Below are 19669 nucleotides of genomic sequence, written 5' to 3' on the forward strand. Positions count from 1 at the left end.
ATATAGATTATAGTGGCTTGATTAATTTTAAATGTTCAAAATTTCTTTTACACTTGTTGACTAAATATTCATGAAAGAAAGATAACTAAATACATATGTTAAAAGTCCATGTATGATTATAAATCTTAAGGTAAAAATATGTTATTACATACTTAATATGGTCATACTCCATTCGTCCATGAAATGAGTACTCATTTAAAGACGACACGAGTTTTAAGAAATGCCTTTTTTTGCATGAGTTTTTAAGAAATGCATTAAGTGTGATGTTAGTGGAATGAGGGTCCCACTTTTTTAAAGTATTAATTAAAGGGTTGTGTGGTGTACACTTGCTCAAAAGGAAAATAGGTACTCATTTCATGGACGTACTAAAAAAATATGGGTACTCATTTCGTGGACGGAGTGAGTATAAGGTAAAATTATGCTACAAACTCATTTTAAAATATAAACTACAAATCATGAAAATGTAATAAACTATATAAGTAGAAAAAATTATAATAAAAATATATTTGTATCATCTAGAATAGACAGAATAAACTAACAAATAAAATTAAAAATGTAATTATTTTGAAAAATAGAAAGGTGATTTTTGGCGGGAAAATTATTTTTAGAAGTTCATTCTAAAAATATAATGGATTCCGTTCATTCTCCAAACTTGATATCCTAAGGTAATATATAATGGATGTCCCCAAGGAACACCAAGCGGTGCGACATCCTGTGTGTGAATAGTGAGGTTTCGGGTTCAAATCTCATTGCTCCCCCTCCCAAACTCCCCCAAGTAAAAAAAAGGTACTATAATGGATTGGATTCACATTTGAATTTTATGTACTATTATGTTACTCTTGCATTTGATAATTGTTTTGTGGTGTGTTATGAACTAAAAACATATTTTAGTTCTATATCATTGCACATGGAAAACTGAAGTTCAAATTGAGCGAAACCCAACTCACAATTCTTCCCTCCTAATTTAGAAGATTGGAAACTAGTGAAAACACACTTTGAATTTTATTACTTGTTTTTCAGATAAATGCAATAATTTTATACAAATGATATGTTGCATATTCACCATTATTGAACCTAACCTTGTCTAATCACACACTTTGAATTTTATTAATACTAATTTTTAGATAAAAGAAACAATTTTATACAAATGGTATGTTTCATGTTCACCATTAATGAACCTAACCTTGTCTAATCTCAAATAAGATTAGAGAAATGCTATGAGATGATCATGTTTAACTATTTTTTAATATACTATTATACTGTTATTTATTTCTAATTTTAATTTAAAAAACCTTATTATGAAATTATAAATTGGATCCACAACTGTATCTACACCAAGTTGAATTAAATTTTTCTCAACCTCAACCTTCAATTCCAGAGGCAGATTTTTCCAAGTGCAAAATGCAGTTTGCAACAAATGGTATATCACAAGCTCCATCTCTTGTTCTTTCAACAAAACGATTTTTAGGAGGGAACGATACATAAGCTTAGACGAGTCTCTAGAGCAAAATGGCATCTAATATTTACTAATATCATTAGTAGTAGTTCCAAAAGCAAGTGTACCAAACTCCTCCTAAAGATGGAGATCAAGAAAAGGTCTCTTAGATTGAAGAACGAAACGAGTGCTCCATCTCGACTCCAAAAGGTGGCTCAGACTGAAGAACGAAACGAGTACTTCATCTAGACTCCATCTTCTTGATGGCCTTCTCTATGCCAGGTACATTCTTCTTGAAGGAGGCCCACTGTTCAGCTGTCAAGCTTATTCCTGCAATTCAAGGTTCACATACAAATGGTAATCTCAGAAATCAACAAGAAGCAGTAACCAGCCAGCCTAAATATCTCATTCGATGGAACAGCTAAATTCTGATAAAAGCCTGTCAATCTTTATCGTGGCAATGTCAACAACTGAGCTTCCAGCCAATTGTGTGTTTGATTTTAACATTAATGGTTATCTATTTCATTCCAGTTTTTAAGACTAGGTGAAGTCATCTAGGAACGAGGAATTCACAAGGGCACATACATTCCAAGACCAGGATCAAGAATCTATGCGCACAGATTAAGCTGAAAAAAGTTACACTCCCCATCCAAACTAACCTACTAGTTCAAGTCCATAAAACTGTCAAAAGACCAACTGAGGCAACTAGCTGTTGAACGAGGAATTCATGGATTAAGCTGAAGAAAGTTAAACTCCCATCCAAACTGAACTACTAGTTCAAGTCCATAAATTGTCAAAAGACCAACCAAGGCAACTAGATGTTGGAACGAGGAATTCAAGAGGGCAAATATATTCCAAACTGGGACCAAGAATCTATGCGCACAGATTAAGGTGAAGAAAGTTAAACTCCCCATCCAGACTAACCTACTAGTTCAAGTCTATAAATTGTCAAAAGACCAACTGAGGCAACTAGATGTTTAACGAGGAATTCACGAGGAAAAATATCTTCCAAACCGGGATAAAGAATCCACGCGCACAGAAGAAGGCAAAGAAAGTAAACCCGAAGCAAGCAGTTCGTATAACCTTACACCAGTGGAACAATGTTACCTTTGGCCGATGGAAGCTCTTTGCCATCTCGCTTGTAATACTCCCTAATTGAAACCAGAGTCCTCCCTCTAAACTCAGATAGTGTCACTCTTCTCTTGTCAGATAACTACACATAAAAAAACAAAACAGGATTATCACAACATAATACGCTACATTGTAAGAGGTAACAGCTTCTTCAATGGGGCACCAGAGCTCAGAATATGTACTTTTTATTTTTGCCCCAAATCATAGTCTGCCGGTGAGCATTCTCAGCAAAAGGAATGCAATAAATTACATGTTTCTCGTCTTAAACCCCCCAATTACTATGAATTAGCAATAAACCCTAAAATTCAAAATTGAGCACCAAAATCTCATAAGCCCTCAATTACAATGAATTAGCAAAAAAAAAAACCTAAAATTCGAAATTGAGCACCAAAACCTCTCAAGCCCCCAATTACAATGAGTTAGCAAAAAAAAAACCCTAAAATTCGAAATTGAGCACCAAAAACTCTCAACTGAAAGAATGAATGCGAGCAAAAAAGTGTGGAAATGAAAATTGGAAACTCACGCGGCAAACAATGAGGCCGCCCTCGTCATCGTATTCCTTTTCGCCTTTGTTTCTACCGCCGTCTTCCTCCTCTTCCGCTTCGGCTTCTTCTTCCTCCTCCGCTTTGGCCTGTTGTTCGGTGAGGTACGACTCCACAACCTCCCTGACGAGCTTCTTCCGGGCGGGGTCGGAGAGGTCCATTCCCAGCTTCTCGGAGGCGGATTTGCGGATCTTGAATTCGGTGGTTTCGTCCATGTTTGAATTCTTAAGGATTTCCAAAACCGTCTCCTCGATTTTATTACGCGTTTCTGCGTCCATCAGTCTTCCCTCTTTCTCTTTCTTAGGTTTCTAGGTTAATGTTGGGCTATTTCGAGTAATCTGTCAGACTTTTTGAAAAGAATTTATGGAAATTGGGCGCAGAAGCAGAAGCAGAGAGGCTACAAGCAGTAGCTGTTCATCATAAATTGGGAAATCAAAGAGACTGTCGAGGGAAATTACACGGTGTGACCAGAAACACGAAGAACGTACTAGAATAGAGCGACATTAATTTTGATAAAAATAATTGGATTAATTGCATATTAATCAATGAACTTTGAACAAATTCTCATTTTCCACATAAATTTTAAAATCTTTATTAAAATTACTCAATTATTAATTTCTTCTCATTTTGCATATTTGTCCATTTTACAACCAAACTTTAGGCTCGAAATGACGTCGTTCCCTTCAAACAATACATTACAAATTGTAATTTACAATGTCAGTTTTATTTTTCACACGGTCATATTTATGGTAAACGTGTATATTCATATCAAACGAGTATATTTATGTCATGTCACCACGATGAAAAATGAACAGATATGCAAAATGAGAATTTATTGAAAGTTCAATAATTTATATGCAATTAACCCAAAATAATTTAGTGATAGTGTGAGTATAGGATTTCAATGATAATAATAATAATAATAATAATAATAATAATAATAATAATAATAATAATAATAATAATAATAATAATAATAATAATAATAATAATAATACTTCATCCGTCTACAAAAAATAATCTTATAAATAATTAATTTTTATGGACATCCAAGATGGCAAGAATTGATTATTTCTTGTAGACGAAGAAGATAATAATTAATTATATTGTGAATAAAAAAAGAGCTTACAACGTAGTATGAAAAGTAAATAAGTAGATGTATATAGGATAATAAGTGAATTGAGATATTGTCCAAAAATATATAAAATAAATAAATAAATAATTGTGGAGATCTTAAAATTACAAAAATAAATTATTTTTTATAGATGGAGGGGTAAAAGATAAAATATTATTAGCGTTAAAATATACTCCCAATTTTAATTTTTAGTCGATTTTTGATATTACATATCAACTTTAAAATTTAAATATACTATAAATTTGATAATTATTATAGAGCGTAAATTTAAAATGTCATATTCTTTAAGTTATATATGAAAAATGCCATCTCTTATAAACAAAAGTTTTCTATACCCTATTCTTTAGATATCATTGATGTTGATGGGTTTGCTTAGTTTTTTATGAAAGTCTTACATATTTGACCGATTTGACAGCTATCAGTCAAGAGCACATATGACCAGTGGGTGGCTAGATGATCTGACCTCCCGGGCGGTCAAATCATTTCACCGGACGGTCACATGATTTTACCGGCCGGTCAGATGATCCGCTCAGTGAAATGATCTGACCGCCCAGGCGGTTAGATAATTTAACCAGCCATTGGTTATATGTACTCTTGACTGATAGCTGTCAAATCGATCAAATGTGTAAGACTTTCACAAAAAATCAAGCAAACTCATCAACATCAACGGGTAAAATAAATTATTCACTTAAATTTGGGCATAAAATGCTTAAGTTTATAAAGTAGGACATTTTTAACATACAACTTAAGGAATGTGACATTTTTGCCTATTAACACAATATTATACTACTAGTTTTTATTAACATTGAGATTTATTTTCTTCCTAATAATTCGAGCCACTTATTTAATGTTCGGAAAATATCTTACGAATTAAGTTGCACTTCATCGTCAATTATTCACATTTGATAATACTTCTTTCGTCATATGAATAACTTCATAGGAAAGAGGGACATCAGGACATGAGTTTTAAAATCAAAAAGTAAAATTATTAATAAATGAGGTATTAGAAATAATGAACAAGTGAAAAATAAAGAACAATGAAGTATTTTTTTTAAAATACTTAAGTTTATAAAATAGGACATTTTTAACATACAACTTAAGGAATATGACATTTTTACCTATTAACACATTATTATACTAATTTTTATTAAGATTGAGATTTATTTTCTCCCTAATAATTCGAGCCACTTATTTAATGTTCAGAAAATATCTTACGAATTAAGTTGCACTTCATCGTCAATTATTCACATTTGATAATACTTCTTCCGTCATATGAATAACTTCATAGGAAGAAGGGACATCGGGACATGAGTTTTAAAATCAAAAAGTAAAAATTAATAATAAATGAGGTATTAGAAATAATGAAAAAGTGAAAAATAAAGAAAAATGAAGTATTATTAGTGATGAACTATAGTCTAAAAATAAAAAAAATGATGTTTTTTTTAAGATGGCCCAAAGTTAGAAAGTTATCTGGAGGATAATGTTTAGAATATCTCGAATGCAAAGGCTCTAAAATGAGTTCTAATGAGGTGGTCCCCATCTTAAAGGCTTCACTCTCTAATGCAAATGCTCTAAAATAAGCTCTAATTTTTTCATTTTTATTTTAACTTTTAATTTTCAAATTCAATATTTCATTAAAACTTAAAATTACCATGTTACATTAATTGAAATCAAATACAATAATTAAAATAATATTTCAAACTTTTTTAGATTAAAAAAATTAAAAAAATTCAAATTTTTATTTCACTTTTTGAATTTTTTTTAGAAAAAAGGGTGCGCTTTTATTTAAATTTTCGAATTCTTTTCTTTTAAAAAAAGGATATACCCCACCTTCGTGCTAACTTTTATTTTAGAGCCTGGATCGAATTACCTCGGTGCTCCAGCACAACGCAGGCTCTAGCGTCTGGGCTCGAGTCGGCTACAAGCCTGCATTGGAGATGCTCTTAGGGAGTTTAAACAAGTGCAGTTATATTTTATATAAAACACTAGAAATCATTTCAATCCTTAAATTATGAAGATTTACAGTAAATTAATTTTGCTAAATAAATTTATCTTTGAAAGTATTTGTTACAACTTTTTTCTTTTAAGAGTATTTGTTACTGGATTCAACATTTTTATTTGTTAATTCTTTTTCACATATTGAATAATATAATACATCATCTATATCTATATATATATATATATATATAAAGCACAACCAGTCAACTACTTTAAAAAATAGTAAGTTATATTTTTCCGTCAAAAATCACCTTACTATTTTTAAAAATAATTTTTTATTCATTTCGTCTACTCTAAATTATACAGATATTTTTTTATTATAATTTTTTCTATTGATACAATTTATCACATTTTCATAGTTTTTACCATGTAGTTCTTATTTAAAATAGAATTGTAGTTTAACACTATCTTATATGATCAGTATTGCATGTTTATTTAATGAAATATGCAAGAAGATATTTTTGTCTAAAATGATCACAAAATGTTCAGTTAATGTATATACAATATTTAGTTATCTGTACATTTAATGAAATATGTAATCACATTTTTTTTTTATCTAACATGATCATAAAATGTTTTCAGAGCATATATATAATATTCAGTTACATATTTATTTAATAAAATATGTAATCAAATATTTTTGTTTAAAATGATCATAAAATCTTCAATTAATGTATATACGATATTTAGTAAAATTAAATAAAATTATTAAAATATTAACATTGATCAAGTTTTATGATTTTATATGGACTTTTAGCAAAATTATTTATTTATTTATTTATTTATTTATTTATTTATTCTTCTTTCTTTCGTTCATGAACATTCAGTTAACAAGTATAAAATAAATGAACATTTAATATTAATCAAGCCACTATAGTTGTGTATCAATTATAATCGCACCAAATTTATTTCTTAAATATGACTTATAATTGCACCATTTTTTTTTATAAAATCACTTATAATTTCCATTATAAAGTTTACTTTTTTGTTGGCCGAATTTGATTGAATTAACCTATTCATTTAATGCATAAAAAAGTATTTAAAATGTCATGATCCTTGACCATCTGTTTCAGGATAATTGTTTCTAGGTTGTATTTGTTATTATTTTAACAAAATATAAATTTTAAAATTAAACTATATATTCATTAAATATAAAAAAGTATATATAGATATAATATATTAACACTCTCTCTCTCTTACACACACACACACATGCATATATATATGGTTGAGATCATATAGATCCACCCCTTATAATATACTCCCTCCATCCCTTTTCTTTTTGGGTTATCCCATTAGTAGTGTCACATTCCCTTTATGGTAATATTCTCTCTCTCTATACCTAATATTTAAATAATTTCCAACAACCTATTTTGTCTACTTTCCACACTCCTTAATCTCTGTGCCCAAAAAAAATGAAACACTACTAATGGGACGGAGGGAGTAGTATATAGTTGTCTACCACCAAATGAGGCCACGTGGCGCACTAGGAGCGCGCCATATGGCATCAGCCTCCCAAGACCTTCCAAAACCTTTCAATGCAAAAAACACGGAGGGGTAAAATAGTCATTTCGAAAAGAAAAAAAATTTAAAGTTCTATTTATTTATTTATTTTGACCTAAAATCCATTTTTTATTCTGCGGTCGGCGTCAAAATTATATACCAATATGCATAATGCTAAACACAAATATGTATGACGCTGGATAGAAATATGCATGAAAAAGTATCAGTATGTAACCCGTCAACTGACCAGCGGCGAGAGCTACCTGATGGTGTCGCATAGTACTATGCATGTAGCTCAACAAGAATATGCATAATGTTACACACAAATATGCATAGCATTATTCGACAGCGAGAGACAACAAAGGATTTGCATACTAATATTTTCTCATGCATATATTTATATCCAACGTCATGCATATTTGTGTTTATCTTTATGCATATTAGTGTTCAGTTATATTCATAATTTTGACGACGGACCGCAGGAAAAAAATGGATTTTCAGTAAAAAAAAAAATTAAAAAAAATAAATAATTTTTTAAATGACTATTTTACCCTATGTGTTTTTGACCTTTGAAGGCTCTGGAAGGCCTTGGGTGGCTGCTGCCACGTGGCGCGGTCCTAATGCGCCACGTGGCCCTCATTATCCACTCCATATGTATACATATGTATATATTTTAGTAATGTATATATTTATATATAAATTATTTTAATATAATGTGTATATATTATATCATCTTAAATATAGATTTGAACGAAATTAAAATTCAGGACAAATTTTCAGAATGAGCTAAAGTTTATGTATTTATACTTTATATAGTAGAAAAAATATCAAAAATTCACTAATAGTTTATAGATTTACAGTCAATTAACGTCTCAAAAAAATATGTTATGAAATACTACAAATTAGTAAAAAGTAATTAAAAGTTTCAAAAGAGTTTGATCTTCATTTTAACGATATTATCTAATAAAATGAAACAACTTCATCTTTATATACTATCTTTATTAGAGTTATTTTATATAATAATATAAGTAACTTATAGAATTTTATTTTCTAAATATAATATTATAAAAAATATATATTTTTTATTATTTTAGTTAAGTAATCTATATTTTCTAAATATAATATTATATATATAAAAAAAATTTCTTTCTTATTTTAGTTAAGTATCGACGTGTATTGCACGAGAATAATACTAATATCTTATAAAATCTTAAAAGAGGATTACACAATTTGAGAGTAATACTAATATCTTATAAAATCTTAAAAGAGGATTACACAATTTCGTATGAGCTTGATCACTTAATTTGTCACAAGAAAACCATACAAGAATTATTGGTAGCTTCAACGTCATAATTAAACTTCCGAATCAAGAGAGAGAGAAATTGTTCCTTTTTCATGTAAAGAACCGAGTACTAGGTTTTAATCCATGTTTCCAGATTCATAATTTCTTGAGCTCACACTGGCTAAATAAATCTGACTCTGATTAAATCAACCTAATAAAGAAGAAAAACTTTGCTCTGTGCAAGTATTTTGCCATAAAATTAGCCAATAAAACTAAGGCACCAAGAATTCAAAGGTGGGGAAGAAAAAAAAGCAAGCACATGAATAAAATTCCCCCAAATACATCTTTTTTTTCTCAACTATGATGAATCTGCTTCATCATCATCATCAACATGAATTGATTCTCATCGTCTACCAATCTACCTTCCTTTACACATGCACAAGTTGTTGGCCTCCTCCGCCGTGCATCAGCAACGCCGAGCAGTGATGGTGCACCATGTACCATCTCCCGTCATGCAACTCGTATACATTCGTCACATTGAACGGACCAGCTCCGATGTCAAGGTAAGCTTTCATCGTGACCCAAGCCATACTTGACGTTACACGAACCCTCACATCTCGTATCTGGAAATCAGCCACATTCTCCCAGGTAAATGCTAGCTGCCAGCTCCCCATCACTGCATTGTAACTAGAGACAGAGTCAACCAACATGTTAAGCTCATGTATTCTGTATTCGTACAAAGAATATAACCACGATGGCGAAACTAGGCATGGTGAAATGCAAATAACATGTTTCATCACAGATCTCATTAACAAACGTTTAGTATTTTGTATTCGTGCAAAGGATTTAACCATGATGGTGAAACTAGGCATGATGAAATGCAAATAACATGTTTCATCACAAATCTAATTAACGAATGAGTGGAGCTCAGGATTCAAATTTAACCTCATGACTTTGATACCTAATGTACCAAACACAAGTCTGTCCATGATAGCAATTTCAGAGATCAAGTCTTAAATTGAAAAACTAAAGGTTGGGGATCCAATAATATCAAGTCCAGCACAAGTGAGTAAGCTGATTAAGACATTGGCATGCTTTTTTATTGCACAATCTAATGAAGAAAATTGAAGAGCCTCATTTAAATATCACCTCTTATAAACAATAAATGATGAGCAAGCATAAAATAATAAACTTTGTCGAAAGCAGCATACCCACTAAATGACTCCCCAGTTGCATGAAAACACTTCACATAATCAGCATGAAGCCAAAACTGACGCATAGCTTGAAGCATTCTTTCCCTGATAATCCTAAAAAATTCAGCATTTACAGTAACAACAGCTCTTGTAGCAGCGTAATAAGCTTTCCACCCATTAGATGGGGTTACATTGTCTTGCTCCAACGTGAAATCCTATTAGAAAAGGGGGGAAATTAAAAGCAACATAATTAGCAGAATAGACTATTTGAAACATGACATGAATGACTGAAGAAGTACGAAACAAATTCACTTGATACATACATGCGCAGAAAAGGAAATTCATGGGGGAAAACATTAAGCAAATCATGTTATCTAAATGGAAGTGGAAACTATTTACCATATGTGGAGAATTATTTATGTATCAGTGGAGAAACGACCTTAAACCTCAGAACTTATCCATGAAAAGAAAAACAAGAAAGAATTGATAACACCTAAAGTCAAAGCATACAACAAAAGTCACAAATAATCAAACAACCTATTGTTAGCAATCATAAACCACAAACAGTGATAAACAACAAAGGTCACAAATTTTGAACTCAGCCAATGAATTTTCCCAATCAGTAATGATTCAAAAGTCGAAGGTGACGAAGACAGAATAATTTCTACTTTTGAGATATTAAATTGGCGACTCCACTCTCTGAGATACAGCATACAATATGCCAGTAGGCTTTCTTTTCTCTTTTTAAATGGTGACAAAGAGAGTATGCCAGTATTGACAGTTAAAACAGGGAAGCTTGTATGTGTTGCATTAATTGCACTATTGCAGAATGCAGAGAGAAACAGAGCGGGGGTGTACTAGACTATAGAATTGGTCTTTGGCAAGGGAAATACCCCTTTTCCATTTCTCAGATGGCAGGATATATATGAACAAAACCTCTGGTCTCCACCAGGAGAAGTAACATAAGCTCGTAAAAAACTCAAACAAGCAAGTATAGCCATTTTAGAATGAGATTTTACTATAAGATAAAGCAAGAATAAGGAACTTCCACAATGGAAGTTGACAACTGGTGGTCATCCTTCCTCTATTAATTGGACCAAGAAATTCTTAAGTCATGTATAGTTACCGATAGGAAAATGTTGGCAGCCAAAATGATATTTTAGTGCATTACCCTCTTAAAAATAACAATTAAATGAACTTAGTTACCCTTCAGCTCCAATATGTTAGCCTCATTACCATGCAAGACAACACTCCTTTAACAACTATATTAGGATCATCACATTAGATGAACCTTTGCTTCAGTCCATAAGAAATTTAAGACTGCAATAATAGCACATATAAACAATACAAATGCAACTGCTTGAGAAAAGAAAACATAAATTTGAGGGGAAAAAGAAAAAAAAAACTTGAGAAACAATTATCTACACAGTCACACACACGCAGGGGAAGCAGATCAAGAGCAACCAACTTCTTGCTAATTTCATTTGACCACATGACAACAAAGTTGTACATCCCAGACAATTCACATAATTACTTTTCCATGTCTAATAATACTCTTCCCAATTTGCAAGAAATAAAAATAAAAATGAAAATACAATAACTCCTCTGCTTTTAGTTGATAAATTACATGGTGCATCTATCATAACTAAATTCCATTAATCTCAATGAAACAGTTGAATTGCAGAGATATTCACAAGCATCATGATCCAAAAACCGATATGATTTCTGACACATCATTTGCTTCCTAAGCAGCCATATATCACCACTGCCTAAAATAGTTGCCCGAGGCGCCAAAGCCTTTTCGCTTTAAAGCACTTTAAGGTCCTATATAACATCAACGAACAGTCAAATCTCGAACTCTGATTTCTCATACCCTTAATTTCCATTTCCAACAATTAAACCAGCTAGCCCTCACATCTAATCAATTTAAACAACAAGGAGCAATTCACAATCCGAAACAAATTAAAGGCTACATTCACCACTCAAAAATTCAGAAAAAGAAATCTAACCTTATGGTAGAGCGCCTTCCACGCATTGTCATCATTGGCAGCTTTCCGCATGAGCGAATTCGTCATGGAGAGGCGGCAGAGGCTCGGATAATCCAAGTAACTCAGGGCATGCGTGGTGATCTCAGGCACCAGCTGCTCCATCATCGACGCCCCCGACTGCCTCTCTACCGCCGCCTTCTCCCCACCATTCTCAGTCAGCCGCGCAGTCATTTCCCCAGCGCCAATTCCCCTCCCCTCAGTCGTGCTCGCGCAATCGGAACGGCTCAGTCCGAACTTGAGTCTCCGGAAAATCACAGCGCTCGCGAGAATCAAACAGAAAATAGTTGCTGCTAGGGCTACCAGAAACGAGGGATAATCGGCCGCAAAAACCGCAAAATCCATTCATATACCATGAAATTGCAGTAACATCGATTGCCGAAATTCTTGCAATTCATGAAAGGGGCAAAAGAGCAAAACAACCCAATTGTTGAAAAACCCTAAGTTTTTTTACCTTGTATTCAAGCAGACAAAAATGTGGTTTTGCATGTAATTTCCTTTTCAGGTGGGGTACAATTTTAAGCGCCTTTTATCTTTCCCCTTATGCGAGTGTGGGTAGCACTTTGTCCTCAAACCCTAATCAAGGGTGCGTGCATAGAGAGAGAGAGAGATTGAAGAGCTTAGGAGAGAGAAAATATTGATGGTTTTGGAACTGAATCCATTTTCTAGGTGAGGTGGGAAACTGGAGCAAATCGAGCCTAAGCCTCAACGCAAATACGACGCCAATTCATGCCTATTTTCGTAATTTCGCAACTAAACAAACAAAACACACCTCTATTATTATTATTATTATTATTATTATTATAGTCTAATATATAAATTGTCTTGCGGGTTGAATAGTAATTCTTCAATATTGCAGTTACCATTTCCCTTTTTTTTAGTGCAGAGCTGTAACATTTCTTCGTTACATAAATAAATTCGAAATTGCAATATTCCACTAGTTGACTTATTACTACATCTCCTCTATAAAAAAATATAAGAACTTATTAATACAGCTCTCTTTTAACCGAGTATGAATAATTTTTATTTCAAAGATATATTAGTAAACTGTTGGATTTTGAATCATGTTGGTATTTTATTTTTCGAAATTCCCCAACCGAAGCGACCTTGACTTTGAACATTTTAATATTTATATCACGTGCAATGTACGAGAAATATTTTTATATTTTTTATATATATAAAATTATAATTAATTTAGTTATCGTAAAAAAAATTATAAGTGTAATAAAATTATGATTTTAACTAAATATATTTGAGTTGAGTATAAAAAAATACAATAATAAAAGCTAATATTATGAAAAAGTAAAAAAAAAATTAAGAAAATAAAATAAGTTAAAAGAAAAAAATTAGAAAAAAAATCAAATGATATATTTATTCAAAAAGAGTATTGACGAGAGAGAATTTTCTTAAATTTTATCTTTAAATCAATATAATTTTTATATTTTAAATAAATATTTACATAAAATATAGTATCAAATTATAGTTGTGTTATCGATATCTTTATTTGATATGCATATCAAATATTTTATAATTATCCGAATGTCATAATTTTAGATAAGAAATAAATAGTAAAATAAAAAGAAAACATATAATTTACAAATAAACCTTTAATTTATTATAATTACAAAATTACCACTCAATTTGTAAATTAATTTAAAATTTATTTCAAATTGAAATATTAACTTTTTAGTATATCTATATTAAATAGATATATTTGATTGGGATTGTCTTACCGATTAAATTTAGTTGTCCAAATCTTTATATTAGATTGAATGGCGATAATATATTGATTCATGACAAAATCGTGTGCATATTCAATACCTACATCTACATGCCAAAATAAAGTATATTGTTTATCACAATTATTATATAATAACATACATCTGCAAACGTAACACTAACCAATATCATAACCACAACAAATACTTAACATAACATTTTCCCAATTCATTACTTTACCTGACTATTTGCATTGATAGTTAAATACAAAATTCAACATGAAAATCGAAGAAAGGCATGATATATTAAGGTTAGGAATTCACAACAGTAAAAAAAACCTAATATGAAATTGCAAACTCTTTGATTTGTATATATATATGCAAAGCAATAAACCATTACAATTAGGCGAAAACTAACCGTAGAGTAGAGTAATGGAGAGAGCTCAAGCGAAGAGAGTGAGACACAAAATTGAGGAAAACTAACCGTAGAGTAGAGGAATAAGCATTGTCATACTACAGAAGATGAGAACTAAAATCCAACCTCCATTCGACGCTGCACCAGACGCTGGGGCGCGAAACTGCTTCGCTACCCTCTCGAGAATCATCTTGACAACAGCAACGCTGGCGAAACAAAAGCTCACCGAGAAAATGGCCAGCCCTTTGTTCTCCAAACTCACTTGATCTTGCACAACCTTCTCAACCTCCAATCTGTCAAAAAAACGGAGAATCTCAAACATTTAGGGGGCGTTTACTTGAGTGAATGATAAGATACATGATTCGAGCTCAAATGATAGAAATTATCATACAATGGATTAACCTACATTATCCTCAAACGTAAACGCCCCTTCAGAATTATTCAAGATTGTGAGAAACAAACCTCAGCATGCTGTTTTGATTGACCAAGATTTCCATTTGCGTTGAGACGACAGTTCTCCACGACTCCAGCTCGAGAATTCCTCTTTCCTGAGCAAAAGAGAAGTATGAGAATAAACAAAGGCGCACAGTTAGTTCCCTCAACAATGTCAGCAGGTGTAAAATCATACCATTATCTCCTTCCACTCCAAGAGATTTTTCATCTCCAACTTTGTCCTCTCCAGAAGAGTAGAGAACTTATTCAGCTCTTTGTCGAGCTCGGGCAAATAATCTACCCGTCTTCTGTTAAGTTCTTTGATGTACTCCTCCAGCACCGACAGGTTCAGCTCGAGTGATCTCACCTTCTGTAACACGACCTTGAGGGCAGCATCAGCGTGCAATCTGCTATTAGGAAGCTGCCTGACCTTCTGCAAGAGATCAGCCGAACCACTTGCAGAAACCGGTTTCTTCGGAATATCCAGAGTGAGATTTTTCCCCTCATCGACACTTCCCACCCCCTTCCTACTGACAGGTTCCACGACAGGACGAGCAACATCACCGTTTGCAGAGCTGTTGGAGCTCAGTTCTGGTGCTGAAGGCAGTGCGGTCGAATTGGGATTTGGCAATCCATTAGCAGAAGAATCCCCAGAAGGTATAATAAGATCTTCAAGCATCTGTTCAATAGCATCAACTCCAAAAACCTCCACGACACTTAGCGTGCAGTAGAAATCATAGCCGTAATGGCTCAGCAAATTCACTTTCAAATAACGAACCCATTTTGGTTCAGGCAGCTTAAAACACTGGACATGCTTGGAGTTTGCAGCAACAAAGGACCCCAACGTATCCCACGCCTCAGTCGGGTACACCAAGCTCCCATAGAGCTCGATATCTTTGAAATTAGAGGAGTGATGCTCAAAATTCGCTATTTTGACAGCATCAATCAGAGTTTCATCAGCGAGCTCAATGATGAAAAACTTTCCCCCGACTGAGCAGGGGTTCCTCAGATACTTATCGTCGTCCTTATCCAGTATGTTGCTGGCTCCCTTGGCTTCCTTATTATGAGCAACCACTTTTGCACCCTTTGAAGCTGAGGCGTAGTTGTAGGGCGTCCCATCGGGCTCAAGGCGGTGGGTGATGTTCACAAGCTGGCGAGGCGAACCACTCTTCCCTTTGGAGGAAATGTACTTGAACTCATCAAGATTGGGGTAAGTCAAGTGAATCCTCCCATTCTGTGCTTGTGGCTCACTTTTCCCAACTTCTTCGTGTGGCTCCATTTGGCACGTAAACGAATCATAGCCTAGCATAATCGACAAGAGCTCCTCTAACTCACCAGTACCACTGATCAAGTCTTCCACATTTGGATGGACATCACGAATGGAGAAATCCTCAACAATCACAGACACATCTTGCTCCATCACCACTCCATTAGGGTTAGGGAGACTCTCATATCCATTTTCTGAAACATGAACAGTATTGTTACGCAACTTCTCATCGAGACACTCGCCCCCACACGCAAGCAAATCACCTGAAAATTATCCATATTCATTTGAAGCTATTAACTGCTGCAATTAATTGCAATTTACCAAAAATAATTAACCACCTTCTCATTCCCCAATTACCACGCAGACTAACCCTAATCAACAAAATTCCTCCACTCCTCAATTCCGCAGTCAATTTCAATCCAATAACAGATTACGAAGAATAAATACCCGCATTAAATACTCAATCCAGAAACAGATTACGATTATCAAAACACCCAGTAATGCAACCCCCAACTAGAAAATAACAAGGGGGGGGGGGGGGGAGAACAGGGCATACCTTCATTTCCACGAGTGATGCCAAATTTAGCATGAAACAACACAACGCCACACCAGAAGGAGAAGAAGAGGGGAATGGAGAGGTCGTAGAAGCTTTTCTTGGCAGCTTTCTTGTCGCAATCGAGTTTGTGAGCCCTATTTCTTGAGGATTTGTGATTGAGTTTCGTCGGCTCAACGCTGCGAGGCTTCTTCATCTCTCATTGTTTTTCTCTCTCTCTCTCTAACCCCCTCAGTGAAGCTCGCAATGCACAATCGGCAGCAATGACCGAATCTTCAACAACAACAACGCAATAATCGAGACTGCAATTCTCGAAAAATTGAATGATTTTTTTTGGTTTTGTTTTTCAGTTTGGATTGAATTAGTTAGTTAATAATGGTTTGTTTAGTTTGTTTGATGAGTATTCATATATTCCCAATAAGTAGCGGAAACTGCTTATTTGGGCCTTCCACGTGCGCCTCTGTCTCAAATCGTATCTTCATTTTGGAATCATATATTGCCCTACAATATTCAATTTTGTCTTTTTCTTTTACTACCTTTGTTCCATTCCAATTTAAATGATGCGTATTCTTTTTTGAATCGTTCCAATTAAAATGATGCTTTTTTATTTTTTATAATAATTTTACACTAAAAACAATATGATCTTACACATTTTTTTTGGGCAAAGATCACTTTCTATTTCATCATTTTAGCGAATTCTCAAAAATGTCTCAACCTAACGATAATATCAAAACGATACACAACCTACCAAAAAAATATTGTTTGTGTCCTATTAAAATTTTCCGGAGACCAAAAATTGATGTGGACTACCGGAGAGCCTACATGGCTTATCTACCTGGAATTATTTATCCATTTGGAACAATTGTTTTAATATGCAAAAAAATTATTATGCTGTGACTGCGCCGCCGCCGTGCACTCCACCAATTTCGCCGCACCTTCATGAAATACGGCGAGGCCACCGACCGTTACCTTGCGCGACTCTTTCTCTTCTCGCCTTTACCCTCTTCCTAAAAGCTAAGGTGGTTTCCCCCTACAAACCCGAGCCATTGCATCTTCTTCGTCACCCGAGCCATAGCTCTTCTTCATCAGGACTTGTTGCCGCTGTCAATGGAGTTCTGAAATTCCGACGACATCGCATCTCACATTCGCCTTCTCATTTGTTCTCTCTGAAAATCGTCGTCGCCTCTGGAACCAATGAGAAGTTCCTCGCTTGCCTCTCTACTCATTTTCCACTATTTTAACCAATAGATTCCCTCTTAATTCCACCACACTTCTCCACAAATTTCAGCAAATCCAAGGAATTAGTGATTAAAGTTAGAGAAGATTTCATTATTTTGTTTCATTTTCCAATTCTTTATCCACAAATTCGAGACAAATCAAAAAGAACAAGAAGAGAGAATTTTTCAAATTGTTTTGAAAGAGGGATGAGAAAAAAGAAAAAGAAAAATGAGAGAGAGAGAGAGAGAGAGCTAGGGTTACCTGGACAGGCGGCCCGGCGGTGGCAGCTACTCGCTGCGAGTCCTCCGGTGAGAGGTGATAGAGTGAAGATGGAAGTATGAGAATAAGAACTAAATTGAATGATAATCCTCAAAAGATGCCGCAGAGATTAATCTCTATCACATCGTCAGACGCTAACTACAATAATATCTGGATACCCTAATTTACTGAGAAGTAGGCAAATAAATACTTAATTCCTACTAAGGCCCATGCATAAGACATAAAGCCCATACAACCCAAAACTAAATAAAAACTGAATAATTAAAAGAAATCATAGAACTCCTGCGTTCTGCTATGCTGCTGCCTTCTTAAAGCGGCGCCGGGTATACATCTTTAATCCACTCGGCGCTGCTCCATCAATTGCTCCCGGCGACGAAGCAGCCTTGTCCTCAAGGCTGAAGTCGGAAAATTATCCCCACAATTCTGCCACATCCACCCAACTACTGGATAAGGGCTTGCTCCAGTGTAATGCCATCGCAAACCACAGAATGACACTCCAACACACCGCTCGGAACAAATCGGGAAACAATTGCGAGTAGTTCGTCGGGTAGAGCAGTTGTTCCACGTCCGCTTGCACCTGAGTGGTTCGCGACCCGCCATGCTTAGCACACATCAAGTTTGGCCCATCCATAGCCCCTAACCAAGCCTCGTCTTCTGGCTCAAAAGAACTAAGTTCAGTGTGAACATAAGCTTTACGGGTCAGTGATGGATCATCACGTATGCACACTTTCTTGCCAGCAACCTCGAATTCCATAGTGAGCCTAGCCCAATTGGTTGTCACATCTCCCAGTTGAGCTAGTCATGAAACTCCCAATATAACATCAACACTGCGGAGAGCAAAGACGTAGCAAGTAATATGAAATATTTGATCAGAGATGAGGAAAGGTATTGCATTACAAACTCCGCGACTGCGCACAGTCGTGCCATCCCCGAGAACTACAGAAAAAGTTGTGGTATATTCCACCTTTAGTTTCAAATTTTGGGCAACATGTTCTGCAATAAAAAATGGCTAGCGCCACTATCCACCATTGTTAGCAGTCGTCGTTCTCCCACTTTACTAAACAACTCCAGTGTTTGGGCTCCACCAAACCCATTGGACGATAATTTGAAAAGCTGTAGTTGTTGCAATTCTGCCCGAGTACCCCTACCTTCGTCTTCCTCACTTTCTTGCTGCTCCATATCGACTCCCGTCTTTTCCATGTCATTCTCTTCCGCTTCCAAAATCACCATGAGTGATTTGGTCGCACACCTGTGCGTGGGGCTGTAGCGTTTCCCACATTTAAAGTACTTTTCTTTAGCTATATATTCTTTCTGTTGTTCCGGACTGAGTCACGAGTTTCGGCTTCCCCGTGGACCAGATGAGGCTAACGAAGAGAATTGGGGTCAGTTTCCAGATTGTTGTGACTGACTCCAAGTCGCTGATGGGTTGTGGTAGGGCGAAACTGATCGCGTGGATGTCCCTGTAGTGAATGTGGACTTTGATGGTGTCGGTGGAAGTACTTTGTGATCGTGCAATCATGCGT

The 19669-nt window shown here is 34.6% G+C and overlaps 3 protein-coding genes across 5 annotated transcripts; all 3 read right to left on the reverse strand.

Moving 5' to 3' along the window:
• Nucleotides 1-1385: 1385 nt before the first annotated feature.
• Nucleotides 1386-3628, reverse strand: LOC131017783 (RNA polymerase II transcriptional coactivator KELP). Its single transcript, XM_057946506.1, has 3 exons — nucleotides 3090-3628; nucleotides 2543-2648; nucleotides 1386-1765 (listed from the first exon to the last, which is right to left on the reverse strand). The coding sequence occupies exons 1-3, from the start codon at nucleotides 3384-3386 to the stop codon at nucleotides 1677-1679; spliced, it is 492 nt and encodes a 163-aa protein (XP_057802489.1). The 5' UTR covers nucleotides 3387-3628; the 3' UTR covers nucleotides 1386-1676.
• Nucleotides 3629-9241: 5613 nt separating this feature from the next.
• Nucleotides 9242-13158, reverse strand: LOC131017786 (F-box protein SKIP8). Of its 2 annotated transcripts, none has more exons than XM_057946510.1 (3): nucleotides 12229-13158; nucleotides 10238-10434; nucleotides 9242-9702 (listed from the first exon to the last, which is right to left on the reverse strand). In XM_057946510.1, the coding sequence occupies exons 1-3, from the start codon at nucleotides 12607-12609 to the stop codon at nucleotides 9657-9659; spliced, it is 624 nt and encodes a 207-aa protein (XP_057802493.1). In that variant the 5' UTR covers nucleotides 12610-13158; the 3' UTR covers nucleotides 9242-9656. The 2 variants fall into 2 exon arrangements, with proteins under 2 accessions (XP_057802493.1, XP_057802492.1); XM_057946509.1 differs by having other exon boundaries at nucleotides 9242-9713.
• A 1104-nt stretch (nucleotides 13159-14262) lies between these two features.
• Nucleotides 14263-17116, reverse strand: LOC131017784 (SUN domain-containing protein 5). 2 transcript variants are annotated; one of them, XM_057946507.1, is made up of 4 exons: nucleotides 16653-17116; nucleotides 15026-16359; nucleotides 14860-14945; nucleotides 14263-14690 (listed from the first exon to the last, which is right to left on the reverse strand). In XM_057946507.1, the coding sequence occupies exons 1-4, from the start codon at nucleotides 16843-16845 to the stop codon at nucleotides 14462-14464; spliced, it is 1842 nt and encodes a 613-aa protein (XP_057802490.1). In that variant the 5' UTR covers nucleotides 16846-17116; the 3' UTR covers nucleotides 14263-14461. The 2 variants fall into 2 exon arrangements, with proteins under 2 accessions (XP_057802490.1, XP_057802491.1); XM_057946508.1 differs by having other exon boundaries at nucleotides 15026-16290; nucleotides 16653-17055.
• Between the last annotated feature and the right edge of the window lie 2553 nt (nucleotides 17117-19669).

The sequence above is a fragment of the Salvia miltiorrhiza genome, chromosome 3 (assembly GCF_028751815.1).
Source record: "Salvia miltiorrhiza cultivar Shanhuang (shh) chromosome 3, IMPLAD_Smil_shh, whole genome shotgun sequence".
NCBI classification, from domain to species: Eukaryota; Viridiplantae; Streptophyta; class Magnoliopsida; order Lamiales; family Lamiaceae; genus Salvia; species Salvia miltiorrhiza.

Excerpts from the sequence above, each read along its gene's own strand:
- LOC131017783 (XM_057946506.1), bottom strand. The coding sequence starts at position 3,386 with ATGGACGCAGAAACGCGTAATAAAATCGAGGAGACGGTTTTGGAAATC. Across the intron at positions 2,649-3,089 it reads GCGGCCTCATTGTTTGCCGC|TTATCTGACAAGAGAAGAGT; the intron begins GTGAGTTTCCAA and ends TTTTATGTGTAG. Across the intron at positions 1,766-2,542 it reads AGAGCTTCCATCGGCCAAAG|GAATAAGCTTGACAGCTGAA; the intron begins GTAACATTGTTC and ends CTTGAATTGCAG.
- LOC131017786 (XM_057946509.1), bottom strand. The coding sequence starts at position 12,609 with ATGGATTTTGCGGTTTTTGCGGCCGATTATCCCTCGTTTCTGGTAGCC. Across the intron at positions 10,435-12,228 it reads GGAAGGCGCTCTACCATAAG|GATTTCACGTTGGAGCAAGA; the intron begins GTTAGATTTCTT and ends CTTTTCTAATAG. Across the intron at positions 9,714-10,237 it reads ACTGGGGAGTCATTTAGTGG|TTACAATGCAGTGATGGGGA; the intron begins GTATGCTGCTTT and ends CTCTGTCTCTAG.
- LOC131017784 (XM_057946507.1), bottom strand. The coding sequence starts at position 16,845 with ATGAAGAAGCCTCGCAGCGTTGAGCCGACGAAACTCAATCACAAATCC. Across the intron at positions 16,360-16,652 it reads CATCACTCGTGGAAATGAAG|GTGATTTGCTTGCGTGTGGG; the intron begins GTATGCCCTGTT and ends GATAATTTTCAG. Across the intron at positions 14,691-14,859 it reads AATCAAAACAGCATGCTGAG|ATTGGAGGTTGAGAAGGTTG; the intron begins GTTTGTTTCTCA and ends TTTTTTTGACAG.